This window comes from Elaeis guineensis, chromosome 10 (assembly GCF_000442705.2).
Source record: "Elaeis guineensis isolate ETL-2024a chromosome 10, EG11, whole genome shotgun sequence".
Classification (NCBI taxonomy): Eukaryota; Viridiplantae; Streptophyta; class Magnoliopsida; order Arecales; family Arecaceae; genus Elaeis; species Elaeis guineensis.
Genome location: NC_026002.2, coordinates 77,728,477 through 77,745,382, shown reverse-complemented (window position 1 = coordinate 77,745,382; position 16,906 = coordinate 77,728,477). Strand labels below are relative to the sequence as shown.

The 16,906-nt window shown below is 37.5% G+C and overlaps 1 protein-coding gene and 1 pseudogene across 3 annotated transcripts in view; both read right to left on the bottom strand.

Moving 5' to 3' along the window:
- LOC140850788 (noroxomaritidine/norcraugsodine reductase-like) overlaps positions 1-12,125 on the bottom strand; it is an 82,376-nt gene extending 70,251 nt beyond the window's left edge. Inside the window, exons 1-5 of one of the 3 annotated variants that reach the window (XM_073244123.1) lie at positions 11,879-12,116; positions 10,459-10,666; positions 9,674-9,890; positions 9,466-9,575; positions 7,487-7,946 (exon numbers count right to left, since the gene is read on the bottom strand). In XM_073244123.1, coding sequence (XP_073100224.1) covers positions 7,773-7,946; positions 9,466-9,575; positions 9,674-9,890; positions 10,459-10,666; positions 11,879-11,976 — 807 coding nt within the window. In that variant the 5' untranslated portion in view covers positions 11,977-12,116 and the 3' untranslated portion in view covers positions 7,487-7,772. Of the gene's footprint in view, positions 1-7,486; positions 7,947-9,465; positions 9,576-9,673; positions 9,891-10,458; positions 10,667-11,878 lie in introns of those variants that run through there. The other 2 variants (XM_073244124.1, XM_073244125.1) reach the window with 2 other exon arrangements.
- LOC105052199 (noroxomaritidine/norcraugsodine reductase-like) overlaps positions 6,753-16,906 on the bottom strand; it is a 61,679-nt pseudogene continuing 51,525 nt past the window's right edge.

The following is a 16,906-nucleotide window of genomic DNA, read 5'->3' as shown; positions in this document are numbered from 1 at the left end:
AAACAGGCCAAAGAAGAAGTAGCAATCAATTGCTGGACAAGGTACTTATGTGATAACATCTTGTAACTTCTTTCTTTTTGATACAATGACCTGGGTATTGGATACCGAAAGTCTCATTAATATTTACAATTCATTGTAGGGTGTTCAGATTAGTGAGAGATTTGGAGACGGTGAGAGATTCCTATATGTTGGAGATAGAAGATCAATTCCATTTCTAGCTTTAGGAATTATCAAGCTTGTTTTCGAGTCTCATTCTATTATTCTTAATGAATGTCATTACTGTCCTAATTTTTTTTTAAATATTATTTTTGTAGACCATTTGGCCAAATCGAATTATGAAATATCAATAAAAAAAAATTTTATGATATCATTTTGAATGGTATTACAATATTGCGTGGATAGTTGAACAATGGAATCTATGTTGTATCTAGGCCTAATATAATGTACATGTCAAATAAATGCCCTAGGATTGTCGACATCATGGATGCCAACCTTTGACATTGTAGGCTAGGTCATACCAACAAGAACAGGATGAATAGGTTAGCTCAAGAAAAATTTTTTGATAAAGACGATTATGAATCATTACCTATTTGTGAGTCTTGTTTACTTGAAAAGATGACCAGGTCATCTTTTACTGAAAAAAGTGAATGAGCCAGTGATGTTCTGAGTCTAGTATATACTGATGTATGTGGATCCATGAGCATAAGTGCCAAAGGAGGGTATCACTATTTTATTACGTTCTCAGATGACCTATTGAGGTATGGGTATGTCTACTTGATGAAACACAAGTCTGAATTGTTTGAAATATTCAAACGATTTCGTAATGAAATAGAGAAACAAACTAAAAAAATATTAAAAGTCTTCGATCATATAGAGGAAGAGAATATCTTTCTAATAAATTTTTGACATACCTTGAGGAGAATGAGATTCTCTCTCAATGAATACCTCCTGGAACACCACAACATAATGGTGTGTCAGAAAGAAAAAATTGAACCCTATTGGATATGATTCGATCCATGATGGAATTTTCTACTCTATCGATATCTTTTTGGGGATATGCACTCGAGTCGGCTTGTTATGTGCTTAATAGGATTCCTAGTAAGTCTGCAAGTAAAACACCATATGAGATATGGACTGGACGTAAGCCAGCACTCTCTCACCTTAGGATTTGAAAATGTCTGACTTATGTCAAACGTTTGAAAACAGACAAACTAGGAGTCAGGTCTGATAGATGTAATTTTATTGGGTATCCCAAAAAAACTAAAGGATATTACTTCTACCTAGCTGATAAACAAAAGGTATTTGTCAGTCTTAGGGCAGTCTTTTTAGAAAAAAAAAATTTTTGAGGAAGGGATTAATAACTCTAAAGTTGAACTTGAGAAAGTTCAACAGGTAGAATCGACACATTCTAGTGAACCCATAAAATTAAATTTGATGATGTCAAATCTAAAATCCATTGTAGAGGCACCATTGAGGAGATCTGATAGAGTATCACATCAACCGGATAGATACCACAATTTTTGGTCTGGGATGGAGATCTTATTGAACTCGATGAGAATAATGAGGACCCGATCACCTATATGGATGCAATACAGAGATTCGACTTTGATAAATGGCTTGAAGTCATGAAATCCGAAATAGAGTTCATGAAGGTCAATGATGTGTGGACATTAATTGATCCACCTAAAGGGACCCATAGGGTGTAAGTGGGTCTTCAAAAGAAAGAGGGGTGCAGATGGAAAGGTGAAGACCTATAAAGCCTGTTTGGTTGTCAAAGATTATCATCAATGTTATGGTATTAACTATGACGAGATATTTTTTCCTGTGGCAATGCTTAAATCCATTCAGATTATGCTTGCGATAGTGGCATACATGGATTATAAAATCTGGCAAATGGATGTAAAAATAGTTTTTCTAAATGGAGAGCTACAAAAGGAGGTGTATATGATATAGCATAAGGGTTTCACATCCACAGATGAGTCCAAGATTTATAAGCTTCAGAGATCTATCTATAGATTGAAGCAGGCATCTAGAAGTTGAAACATACATTTTGATAAGATTATCAGAACGTATAGCTTCGTTAGGAATGGAGAAGAACCCTATATTTACAAATAAATAAATAACTCTATGGTGGTATTCCTCATTCTGTATGTGGATGACATTCTCTTAATCAGGAATGACATCCCTACATTACAAGAGATAGAAGTCTGGTTATCGTCTTAGTTCTTTACGAAGGACTTGGAAGAAGTATCCTGCATCCTTGAGATGAAGATCTATAGAGATAGATCAAAAAGATTGCTTGGATTGTCCCAGTCCATGTACATTGACACCGTACTAAAACGGTTCAACATGGAGAATTTTAAGAAAGTCTATCTTTTGATAGGTTATGAGATTTCTCTTTCAAAAAAGGATTATCCGACAACTCCTCAAGAGAAAGAGTGTATGAGTAAGATTTCATATATTTCGATAGTGGATTCTATAATGTATGCTATGATATGTATGAGATCAGATATGGCATACTCACTAAAGGTAGTGAGCAGATACCAGTCTGATCCAGGAGAGAACCATTGGAAGGTCGTAAAAACCATCCTTAAGTATTTGAGAAATACTAAGGATCAGTGGCTTGTATATGGTGAAACTGACTTGAAACTAGTGGGGTTTACCAACTCCAACTTTCAATCAGACCATGACGATAGTAAGAGTATGTTGGGTTATATTTTTACCCTGAATGGTGGAGTGATCTACTGAAAAAGTTTCAAATGGCACACTGTGGCTGACTCCATTTGTGAAGCAGAGTATATCGCGGCATTCGATGCTGTGAAGAAAACTATATGGTTGTGGAAGTTCATCAGCGAGCTCAGAGTGGCACCTTCCATTGATGGCCTTGTCTTGTTATACTGTGACAACACTGGAGCTATTATTCAAGCCAAGGAGCCGAAGTCTCATCAGCGCACCAAGTATATTCTGCATCGCTATCACCTTATCCGTGAGATCGTGGATCAAGGTGATGTCGATCTTCAGAAGATCAATGAAAAGAAAAACTTGATTGACCCATTTACTAAAGCTCTCAGGATCAAAGAATTTTATAATTATAAATCGAAGATGGGTATACGATACTGTACCGATTGACTTTAGTTCAAGTGAAAGTTGTTAGAAAATGTATCCCAAAGCCAATCATTAGTTTGTTAACGATTGTGCTCATTTTTGTAATTGTATATAAATTTTTATTAATAAAAATTATTTAGTATTTTTATTACAAATTATTCATCTTTGAACTCCTGTATTGTAATGAAGTCCTTAGAATTATAATTGATTAACAAAGAAGGATTTATCGTTTAGTCCTTAAAAGTATTCGCGATCAAATGATATGCTATTAATAGGATGATAGCAATATCGAGTATAGGTCGTTGTGTGCCATATGAGTTAGTTGTCCTCTTAACCAAGGAGTGTGGAGATACTACTATGGCATGCAAATGGAATGTAAGAGTATATTTGTATTGAATATGACCATATGTCGAGCACTCTACCATCAAGAGTAGCTCGTGAAGGGTATGGATATAAGTATCTCTCAGATCTGAAACTACTACAGTGACTTGTAAGTAACTTACTATACTTTAGTATCGGATCATTTGAATTTTTAATTTAGTGACAGAAGGATACTGGATGCAGTCAAGTATTTATCAAGTCGATGTGTGTGTCAAGATAGAATTAACCCCTCTGAATTAGTAGAAGATATGCATCAGTGTATTTCAATTTAGTAAAATCTTGATCAAGATAATCTATGAGATAGATTTGAAAGGTTGAAATATAATGTGGTCGACTAAATTAGGGTTGACAATTAAATCTTTGGTCACCTTGAGTATTAGGGTCAAAGGAATGAATTATACGATAACTATATGTCAATAGGTTCTAGAATGTTGCTTTGTAATACTTCGACCTATCCAGTCGTCGGGTCACCATTGCTGGATGATTGCATCGATTGATATAAAAATTTATTTCTATACTACCATCTTAGGTTCGAACCTATGAGGTCATACGTATTAGAAGATTTGATCAGATCTAATGGTTGAAGAGTCTAATTGGATTGTGACTCTGATGAGGAGTCCTACTGGGACTGAGACTCTGGAGGAGAGTTTCACTGGAACTGAAACTCTACTATCCATAGAGAATTAATTAGTAATTGACTTAATTTGATTAAGTAAAGAGCTTTGGATCAAGTCTAATTAAATTAGATTCAGTTTGACTCAGATTGGGTTTGATATGATCAATCCTGGTTATAAGAGAAATTTGATTCTGATTCGATCAGGATTTGGAATCAACCAATTTCTAATTGGGTTAGAAATTTATTGAGATATTTAAATTTATAATTGAATTAAGTTTATTTCTATCAGTGAGTTCAATTTAAATTTGATTTGGATTAGAATTGAATTAGAAATGAAGAGTCCAAGTTGACTAGGATTCTATCCTTATCTCCTTGCGCCATACTTAGACCCATGCCCTTATCTCCACACCAAATAGGATTTGGCTTGATCTTTTTGGTGTCAAAGTAGTAGACTCAATAAGGATGGGCAGCAATGATTGATGACTCATAATCCTATCTCTTGTCAAATTTGAATGCGATCGAATTTAGAGATAAGATGAAAATAAGAAAAAAAAATTTCATACAAGGAAGATTGTTGGCACCATAATGATTTTTTATTTATTTTTCTTGGAGAGTTCTTGGGCGTGTGAGACACCAGAATCTTTCTCCATGTTGTACAGCACTTTATAAAAATTTTTGGGATGCCAAAAGGTGTTTGGCGTGGACTCTTGGTGCCCTTCCTTGGATGAAAACCCTAATTCCTTGCTTATAAAAAGGGGTCCCCTATTTTTGGAAGCATAACATCATTTTCTTGCTGGTTTTTAAATTTTTAGAGCTCTTCTCCTCCTCCTCCAAATCCTTTCATCCTTTGGAATGTCCAAGTTGCTTGAAAGAAAAGGAAGAGATCAGCTGTCGAAGTTGCTTGCAGGCTAGTACCTCCAAGCCCCTGATCTACACCAGTCTTCACATAGATTTTCTTATAGAGATCAGATGACTTTGTGTGGCTGCGAGCAACCTAAAGAATATCTTCTCCAAGTGTTGGACTAGCAAAAATTAAGATCTTATTGGTTTGGTAATTGTTTGTAACCTGTCTTGATCATATCATTAGATCTAATAGTTGATCTAGAATTTCAGCATCGATGTGATCGATGTGAGTTTATATTTTTCAATCTAAAGTGCATCATATTTCATATACTTGGTTATGGCATGGTAGTCTAGATTAGATCTTATGCATGTGATTTAGATTGAATTTTTTAATCTTTCTCTTTTGCTCCATAAAATTTTTAAAATTACATGCATAGCACTATCTATGTTTCCTTCAGTGACACGAGCACGAAAGGGTGTTGCACATGTGAAAAACTCACATAAAAATAAATAAGGGATATGCACAGCACAAAAAGAGGAAGAACTTCTTTGAAAGAAGTGGGCTTTGGACATGAGTATTAAAGAGGTGGGATCCATGATGTTTTAAAATATTTAAGAGGAGAGGAGTTTGGGCATTTCCTTAGGAGCTTGGACTTGGTGCGCTGACAGGCTGAGACTGCATGGAGGGGAGTTGATGTGCATAAGCTGATGGTGAAGCAAACTTGAGAACATGAGGGGTGTTGGATGCTGACAGGACTTGGGCACATCAAATGGCAATTGGACACGTGAGCAGGTGTGCGTGAGAAAGAAGGTTTGTATGCAAAAATAGGTGTGTAATGGGTACTATATGTGGGGTGTGGCTGAGAGGCTTTATGTGGTGTCACACATGGAAATCGGGATAGCATAGAAGATGTTTTGGGAGCAAACTCTAGCATCATGCATCCAATAATCCTAGGCCCTCCTTCCTCCCTTACCTCTTCATCTCAACCATTCATCTCTTAGGGCCCTAACATCATATCTCATTTCATTAGTCCCACATGGAAAAAGACACGAAAACCTCCTCCCTTTTAACACCTATAAAAAGGCCTCTATACCTCCCTATTGGGATCATCTCTCTCTCTACACCATAGCTCTTGTAGAGGCCTTCATCCCACCTTTTGGTTCTTTAGCCATCTTGTTTCCACTTTCTTCCATCCTTCTAATACACGAGAAGGAGAGTCAGTCGGAGGGAGTTGCAAGAATCAGAAGGAGAGAGTTCTGCAGGGGAAGGCTGTGTGAGAGGAGATCCTAGTTAAATTTTTTTTTTTGTTTTAATTTCTGTTTTGAATTCAATTGTGAGAGGAGATCCTAGTTAGATTTTTTCTTCCTTTTATTTTAATTATTATTTTGAATTCAACTCCAAGCCCTATTAATGGCTTAGGAGTTAGGAGTATATTGTAGTAACATAATTTAAATTTTTACAATAAATTTTTATTTTAATATTCTATTATTTTTTGCTTATGTAAGTTAATTTCTGCAAGTTTTATTTCAGTACATAGGATAGTTTAATTTCCTTGCTCTTTTCATTCTTATTTAATTTTTGCATACCTTTAATTTTTTGCAATATTAAATTCTAGCAAATAGTGTAAGGTTTCTTTCATATTTTTTTAATCGATTTTATAACTTCTAAACATATTCTGTCTGGTTAAGCAATTTTTTTGGGATTTGTGATGAAGCAGACCATGATTTGAAGCTGATTTTTTCTGGATTCTTTTCATACTTTTAAAATTTAGAATCCTTCTCTTTTTCTTCCCTCTTGCCAAGAGACTTGATGAATTATAGTTGGATTGAAACCCCTTTATAATCCATACTTGATTTGGTGTAAGAAGTGGTAACAAGTAGAAGGTTCACAATTTCTACATATCCTCTTCTCCTCTCTCTTGTGGAAAAGCTTGATGAGCTATAGTTGGGTTAGAGCCTCTTCATAGCTCATACTTGGGTAACACAAGAGGAGAAATAAAGAGAGATCTATTTGACTTGATCAAGTAAATCTGATCAGCTGATCCTTGCATTTCTGAAGGTCCCCACAAAAGATGCAACCACCCAGATATTTACCGATTTTCTAAAATAGGATATGTCTAGTATTAATCTTGTTGAGGAGGCAAAGCCAAAGGCAGCACTTATACTTTAGTGGAGCTTTGATTCTTCAAAGTCTGGAGGCAAGATCCCACCTCACACCTCTTGAGTTAAGAAAGCAGTAGAGAGAGGAGGAGAAATCTTCATTTGCAGTTAATTGCCAACAGATGGATTCTTGCCCCGCTTCAAAATGAAACCCAGCAAGAAGTGTTTTGAGAAGGTTTGACTTAACTTGGGCAGCAGGGGAAAGAGTTGAGCTGACCTTGAGATTCCAAGAGTTGTTTCTAAGCAAGACGCAACAAAACTCCCTGCCAGGACCTCTAAAAGGGGTCTGAAAGTCTAGCTGAAACCAAACGAATTTTTGACCAGATTTATCCAAAAGGCAGCAGAAGTGAAGGCGTGCAATGGAACCAAATAAAACCAATATCACAACATAAATATGCGCATTTTGGCCTGGGCCATCAATGCTCTAATTTATATGAAATCCATCAGTTCATAACAAAAACCAAATTTCGTCAGTCTTACCCTTATTCTCAAGGCTCTGGCAATTGCCTTAGGCTCTCCATGACTGAAAACTACCATAACTAAAGAAAGCTTTCTTCTGGCAACCTATTCTAAGCATCCATCCCCACTTGAGGCCATTAGAGGAACTGGACAGCATTTTTAGTTGAGGATTGAGCACATAAACTTCACAGTAGAGTTGTTTTTCCTTTTAGAAGCCACTTATAGTCCAACCTCCGTCAATATAAATAACTTGACCGGTGATATAGGAAGCAGCAGGTAGGCATAGGAACGACACAAGAGATGCCACCTCCTCTGGTTCTCCAAAACGCCCCATGGGTATGCGGGAGGCTTCTCTTGCTGCAACTTCCTTGTCTTCAAGAAACTGTCCAAATGCAAAGGATGAGAGATTTTAGCAGAGATGTAGCCTAACGACTTACCGCATGTGTTTGTCTTGGTGAAAGATGCAGTGCAAATTAGACAAGGTTTGATTGCAACAAATGTGGCCACTGCTAGCTAACTTCCTATCCATTTTTAGTTGCTAAAAATTGGTGAGCCTTGTAGGGCCACCTTGATGTCCTTCCACTAAAGGCCAGAATACTAGGGAGTAGGATTTTCTTCTTCTTCTTTTTTCGTTTGTCCGAAAAGATCTACAATGTAGGATATGACAATCGATCAAGTTGGAGCGAGTCTTGTAAATTAAATTTTTCAATGTCAACTCGTACTAGACTTTTTTTCAAGCTTCCAGGGTGTAGAAGAAATAGTAGAATATTCTATTAGGTTGAGAAAGAGGGTCCAAGCAATAACTTAGCATGGGTGCAAGGACTGGAGGCCATGCCTTATACATTCATGAGTGCACAGCTGTGAAACAATCTCAATTGGATCATGTATTTTAACCATACAAGATATGTTATTAGACTCAACCTTCTAGGTCATATTTATTAGATCAATACCAACTGGTTAGCCATCTTATTTTTCCTGTTCTTTCTATTCTTTTTAGAGCTAGCATGGGAGAAGCCCAATGGTGAGAATAGAATCCAACTCTTAGATGCTGTTTGGTAAGGGATGATATTTCACATCACCCAAGTGATGTAAGTGAGGTGATATGATCATTTTATTTAGTATTACAAAATTTTATTTAATGATAAAAAATTCGATAATAAATTCGGTAATAGCATCACTGTATTATGCAGTGATGCTATCACTACATTAACCTTAGGTGATAATGCATCACTGGATATTGGTGATGTACTGAAGTTATTTTGAGATAAAAATATCTCTAGTTAGTAAATTGGAGAGAAAAGAAAAAACCTCCTCATCTCTTTATTGTCTTTGACCTTTCATTTTCAATAACACCTGTTATTGAAGATGCCTATTTTATTGTGATTAGCAAGTATGGTAAATTGGCATGGATATCTTTTATTTATCTACTAGATATCTATTTTATTTTTACTGATAGGTTTAATTAAATGATATTGATGCCTTTTATTTATTTATTAGATTTTTATTTTATTTCTATAAATAGGTATGGTTAATTGGCATGGATGTATTATACTGAATCTTTCATGCTTTTCTTTTTCTTATTTTGTTTTGATGAGCTAAATTATTTCTAACGATCAATCTTGATATTGATAGTTAAAATTGACAAAGCATAGCCAGATTCGATTACATATAATATTATTGTAATATCATTTTAATAATCAAATCAAAATAAATTTTTATAATAATAATAAATGTCAACTCACCCATCAAGTGATGGGGGATACCCATAATTACCCATCAAGTGATGGGCGATACCCATAATTACCCATCAAGTGATGTTTTTTTTTTTTTTTTGGATGGAAGACATTTTTTATCCTTTTTCGAAGTAAAGATTCAGGCAACAATGGAAAAAGGGCCCTTACAGGCTCTGTGAGTGGGGTCCGGATGGTCCCTGGAGCAACACAGTTGACTCGGATATCGTCTTTTATCCACTCACAAGCCAGGTTCTTTGTAAGCTGATAATTCAGTGCTCCTGAAGAATATAGCAGATAAGAAAGCCATCAAAAGTAAGCGGTCCCTGCACAGTGATTGATTGCCTATGCTGGATAACATGAGCCTTCAATAGATTACCACTGGTTGCTGAATAAATGGAAAAATTTGGTATGGCTCGTGCCCCTGCGATTGAAGAGATGAAGACGATGCTGCCTGCCCCCGATGCCTTCAGAAGAGGGTGAGCTAGTTGGCTCAGATGGAAAGCTGATTCCAAGTTGGTAGCCATGAGGAAGGAATACTCTTCAGCAGTGGAATCCACAGCTGACTTCAGAATGCATGTCCCTGCATTGTTAACCTACGTGGGGAAACCACAACTTTGTTACGTGGATGAATGGATTCATACTCCAGTAAAGTAGACTAAGCAGTCAGTTGTGGGAACGCGAAAAGGAACAGCTACCTTCTAATTATTTAAGACACGAACTTAATTATTTAAGACAGGATTTAGGTTGAACTCGTACCTTCTAGGTTGTCAGCGACGGATGTAGGCTCGAAGAGCAGGTATCAAGGAATGGTTAAGTTGGAGCAGGTGGAAATTGATGAAAAGAAAATTTACAGGCACAGAAACAATAGACGCTAGGAGGCTCCTCATCAGAGCCGTGGCCTACCTAAATGGAAGAGGAACAGAGCAGCTCATACATGCAGGATGTGCAACACCCTGGATAGCCTCGTGACTCCATCAAATGCTACAACAGTTTAGTATGAAACAAGTTTGATGAGCATTATTTGTGTCACATGAGATTTGTTGCAGGTTTTAGAGATCATTAACTGTTGGGCTGTTTTTAACAATTCCATCTTTGGCCTGTTTCTGTATTCCGGTATTGATCTTTAAAACGAGATTTAGTTTAATATTGCTCCAAACTTACAAGGATATTGAGCTTCCCCAGGAAAATGGAACGGACACCCTCCATTAGTTTCTCTCTTTCGGCTGACTTTGAGACATCGCAAACTGATCCGGTGACATGAATGTTCAGACTTTTCCACCGTTCCAGGCATTTGTTGAGCTCTGCTTCATTCCTCGAACATGTATGTACAATTGCTCCAAATCCAGCTAATTCTTCGACTATGGCATGCCTGGAATGTTATCAGAAGATCACACATTTACATCGGTCAAAACAATGTCAAGCAACTTCATGACCTCAGTAGGATCTTCTTTGATGAGCAGTCATGGAGGTGTAAACCACCATCAGGTGCACTCGTATAAATGAGAAAAGATTTTATAGTGCTAAACTGGCAATCCTGGGTTCCTAATATAGTCTTGTTTCTAAACTACCTGCAAACTGGAGAAACGAGAATATCTCTATCACTATATGAGTTTAAAGAGACCGGGTTTAAAACATTAGAATTTCGGGAAGTTCAAACTTCAGAGAAGTGTAGAAATTATGATGTGAACCACAATTTTAAACATGGAATTTCCGATAGTAAGAGAAGAGAAAAACTTATATTTGGAAAAGCAACCATAATCCTTTCATATGTTACACATTCTGTTTTCCGAGAAAAAGATATAATTCTAAGCTATAGACTATGCCTGACATCATTAATCTATACTTCTTGGCAAACAAATAGTATCAACAAGTAATACCTTGATACATCTGGAGAAAAAAAAAAAAAAAAAGAAAGAAAGAAAGAAAGAAGTAATACCCTGATCATTGAAGTTAGTGTATCAGACATCTACTTTATCTAGATGGTATAGGCCAGCAAGATTAGGAATTTTTGCTGTCCGTTTTAGTACTTAATTAATTTCCAGTTATTTTTTTGATCCATTCAGTCTCATTTTTTGTTCATTTTTTATTCATGACCAGAATATACATGCTCTGTGTCCTAATTTATCTCGGAGTTTCACCCACTTCAAGCTTTCTTTTTCTAAGAAAACAATTGCACTATAACCTTTTTAAAAATCTAAAAAGACTTCTTCTAATGAGAAAGTAGCGTGATAAATCGTAAGGCAACGAACGAGAAAATTATATAAAATGATATAAAAAATGAATGTGCCAATATCTCACAACAATAGGAAGAAAGGATTAGTGTATTTAGCTTTCTAGTTCTTTAATCTAACATATGTATTACGAACTTTTCTTCTTAACTGATGGACAAACTAAACCTAGCTTAAACATATTTAACGATCTCTTTTTTTCTTAACTTCATGATCCACATACTTAACAAGCAGGCAAAACCATTTTAAGTCATTAGCAAAGATCATACAGTTTGGAAATTTGGATGAAAATTGAAAGAAAATAACAGGGGGTGGCAAATGATGTGGATGGAGTAAGTTAGCAGATTCCTTACCCGATTCCTTTGGTGCCCCCAGTGACCAAAGCTGTAGTTCCATCGAGGGACCATTTCTTTGCCCTGCTGTTGGCCCCGGTACTGTCTGCGTCCTGCATGGCTGTCTTCTCTCTTTCTATTAGAAACCCGTTCCTCCTCTATTACGTTTGAGCGCACGCAAGGCTCTATATTAATAGGAGCTAGCCTCATGACTCAATTTTTCCTCAAAAAGAAAAGTTTCATATTGTTTTCTGAGTGGAAAATTATATTCAGAACGTAAAACTTTGGTTTCCTAACTTTGTTGTGTTTACAACCATACACTTCATTTAGTCTTTTACCTGAAAAAATTCACTGGAGAAAGCATGGCAACACTAGATGCTCAAAAGCTACATTTGTTCACTGAAAATAAGAAAAAAAGACTTCTTTTAGTCTCTTCCACAGAAAATTTCTGTAGGAAAACATGCCGGCACCATCGGTCTACCAGATATTTGTAGTGTACCAGATATTTGTAGGCTCATCAATAGTTGGACTTATATTATTTGTGGATATAAATTAAAGGAGAAAACAGTGTTTGATCATGGAATAAAATTTAGAGTGATAAAAGAATATCCGAATAAGTGAGGAAGAATAAGACTTATTTGGGTGTTTGGGTAGATGGATAAGTTGGAAGGCTAATTTTCTGACGATGGTAATTTGTTGGATGGATAAGATATATAAGTTTTATTTTTTGTCGTTTAGGCAGAACTGCCTTTACATCAATTGTGAAAATGATTGATTACAGAAAGGTAGGATTGTTTAAAAATTAGCAACCTTGCTTCCCACTCCTTAATATCCCCTGATCCTAGCACGATGTGGTCTTGAGCAAAATTTTATTAAACTAAAATAGGAAGAAAAGGCATTGTCTAAGAATTTTGTGATGGAAATGAGATCCAACCTCCCTTCCGCTACCTCTTATCGTAGACATTCACGCTCTTTATCACTGATATGACTCGGACAATATATATTAAAGTTAAAAAAAAAATATTTGCACAAACATTTTATATTACGTATATATAAATCACAACCAACAAACAAGATTGTTAATACAAGATATTGCTAAAAATTATAGGATATATATATATATATATATATATATATATATATATATATATATATATATTTTTTTTTTTTTTTTTTTTTTTTTTTTTTTTTTTTTTTTTGAGGTAATATAGGAGAAAATTTAAAGTACCACAACAGTCACCAGCCTCAATGAACCAAGTAAGGCCCACTAACCTCATGATCATTGCATAACATAAAAGGGAAAGGATAAATTAGAAGAAAATTGAAGAATGGAAGCAGTCCCCATCCTCTCACAAACCACATCCACAACAAAATAGGGGCAAGATCAAATAATAACACGAAAAAAAAAAAAAAGAAACAAAATGGAAGGGCCAATTGCTAGCCATGATCACTAAATCAAAGGCAATTGTTAATTGAAGCTAGAACCACATCAAAGATGCTAACCAGTCACCATGAATATCCTCATCATCGCAATTATAAATCAATTTCAACCAAACAAGGGCCACAATCATCAGATAATACAAAGAAGGAAATAAAACCACAAAGCAATCCGATCATACAGACCTGGATGTAGGCATCTTAAGAAGCTCAACACCAGACATATTATTTTTTCACTTAAAGAACACAAAGTGAGTTTTATCTTAAAAAAAAAAAAAAAAACACAAGGTGAGTAAACTTATGCCATCGCATAACCTTCGTGTCAGGTCATGTCGTAAACGGAACCACTTGGGATGGTAAGCATACTTCCCCCTCCCGATGCTTTGATAAGTGGACGTGCGAGTTGGCTCACATGGTACTGGAGCTTCCAGTTTGGTCATCATACGCATGCTTTGACAAGTGGACGTGCGAGTGGCAGTCTGATCGGTTTGGAGCACATACGCATCAGAATGATAAGGATTAGTTCAAAAATTTATCAACCTAGAGCTTTTCTTTTTTTTTTTTTTATTGAAAAATTTAAAAATATAAACTTAAATTCAATTTATTTATTAATCAGATAATTCAATTCAATTTATATAATCTATTTATTAAATAGATTAAGTTAGATTAAATGGATTACACATATTAAGTTAATTTTTAGTGAATTAAATAGATTTAAATATATTAAACATGTTAAATTGGTCGGATTAAAGAGGATAGAAATAGATTAAGAAGATTTTAAAAAGATTTAAAAAAAATCTTAAATGGATTAAATGGATTGGCTTATGATTCAACCTAATTATTAAATGATCAAAATATATTAAACCTGAGTCCAGCATATTTAATAAATAGATTTAAATGGGTTGATCTGTTTATGATCCAAATCCATTTATGTCACGTTCAAACTTGTTGAATTTTTTGTAGATCGACTTCAGAGGTTGAGTTATAAATTATCGTCCTCATGTTGCCGTGCTACTCGTGTGCCGTCAGCCCCTCGCACCGGCCATGCACGGCATGTTGGAGCCCTCGGCCCCTTCACATTAGATGCACGATCGGATTGTCCTGGATGCGAGTCTTATGCATTGGGTGGTCATCCATGTTGGTCAAGTCCGAAGACTCATGCAAGCGTGATTTGTATACTGGCTTTCTGCATTTGTAATGCTCCTTGATGCTTTAAAACCCCCAAATGGGTTTTGGCTGAATACCCCATTGGGATAGGAGGGGGTGTAGCTGCCACAACGGACCTATCGCATAGCTACGGTGCACCCATAGGCTCACGGTGAACGTGCTGTGCTCCTCTACTCGATGAAGGCCCCTAAGTCTCATGCTGTCGTGCCGCTTGTGTGCCATGGTGTCACTGGGTGAGTGTCTTTTTATGCAAACATCCATGCGGTGCTCCGAAATACCACACAGCAAGACCAACCCTTCTGAGTCTTTTCTTTGGACATACAATAAGCACGCAACAGTCCAGCCACATAGCCAAGCATGCACTCGTATACCCCTGCCTAGGAACTCTATTGCATTGAATATATGAGACATCTTCGAGTGCCCGCAAGCAGCCCAACCTCTTGGATCAACTGTAGTGCTCATGCGTACCTCCGTGCCATAACATAAACTCTTCTCAAGAGTGCTCCGCAGCTCGGCACCTCTGTGCCAACTTTAAGACTTGCCCCTTAAGCCAAGTACTGCTTACCCAAGATATCTTGATCCTCGGTATAATTCCATAACATGACATAACCACTGTGCTACTGATCTGCAAGCCATCACGCTACCCTTCAGTACCACACAGACCAAATCTACACAGTACGATCATGCAATGCCATTGCTATCTATGAGGCTCAGGCAAATCCATCTTTAGTACTATCGCCCAGCTAAACTACCAAGCTGGCACACCCTTGCAGCTCCTCGAAGCTACAAGCGATCATACACGTCCGAGCCCTCTCAGGTTTCACTATCCCAGCTCTCCCATAAGCTTCTGTGCCACAATCCTAATCTTGCATCTTAGACATGCCTTTCCATCAATGGCCATATCACTTGGCAATGTTCATGGCCTGCTCACACATCACCTGCACTGCCACACTCCTGAAGGTACATGGCCATACCGTTGAACATATAATATCCATGATGCAGGCATCCAAGTCTACCCATCAAGTAAATCTATTCGACCGGCTGATCCTTGCATCAAGCTGTTTTCTCCTCGGCATGACCCTCTTAGCCATCCCTGATCCTTGGCCTAGCTCTAAGGCACATACTTCGACTGATATTCCATAAGCCCTACTTGAACTCCATGACTGACTAGCTCCCGTGGATCCCCATAAGACATCACCCCATAATGTTCATGAGACTTGCTTATTTTAGGTTGGCCATACCCTTGCTCGACAAGTCCTTTATCACCTCTTGACTCTACTACAGAGATCAAAAATGCATAGAGTAGCTCGGACAACTCCTCGAGGATTGATCGCCCAGATATCCCTCTCCCTGCACAATGTGGCTAGCTCGTCTAACTAGCGTTGCCCCAAATGCCTCCACATGAGACCATTTGGGCATGGCACCACTATTGCCCCGTAATCATGCCACAGTGGACCCATCTCCTATGGGTCTAAGGGAGTTGGAGATATGGCCAAAGCTCTACACTCCTCCTTAAACCAAGAAGAATCCTTTAGTATCCACACATAACTTGATGGTCCATCGCTATGCCAAATATCATGCATCTCGAACCAACAAGGCATCCACCTAAACTCCATCCTGGGGGTTCCAAAGTATCAAGCCCATACCAAATCCTTCACAGCACCATGCCACGCCCACGTCGATACCCCTTGTGACATGCCTGTGGCTAAGCCCATGATAATTCTCTCCCACTCAAGCTGTTGATGCCCTCATCGACGTCCAAACCACTGTTTGAACATTCATCACCATGACCAACTTTCATTGCAACCACTACAATCATGGTTCCTCAAGTCAGAGCCCCACGGCCTTGATGTCATTGATCCTTTCTCCATCATTGAGAATCCATCATCCACACCACATGACTCTTCCATGAAACCCAAATTGCTCCAAACCTGACGTCAGCCTCTGCTTCTGTCATTTTGCTATGGTCTTCTGACCCTTCAACTGCATGGCACTCCTCGAACTCTTTCAAGGTTTAACTCTCGATTGCCTCAATCTGAGAACGGCCACTGCATCCTTTGTGCTTCTTGCGGTCCTCTGACCATCAACTTCAACTGAAACTTCGTGGCACTCCTCGGACTCTTCCAAGGCTTAACTTTTGATTGTCCCAATCTAAAAGTGGCCATTGCTTCTACCAAAGCAAAATCCATTGCTAGTAACACAAAATAGCACTCCTTGGACTGCATCTAAGGCTTGACTCCTGTCCATCTGGATCTACGAGCAGCCCTCCATAAGTCCTCTCTAGCAACTCATCTCCAAATGCCTAGCCTTGCTATGTATCCCCCTTGCAACCTGTGATAATTCCAGCCTTTTCTGCTCAGCACCATGCCTTTGGACCCTACACATTGCACCAATGCCAAGTACAAACAAGTCACCTTTATAACTCTGCACCATCCCATACCAATG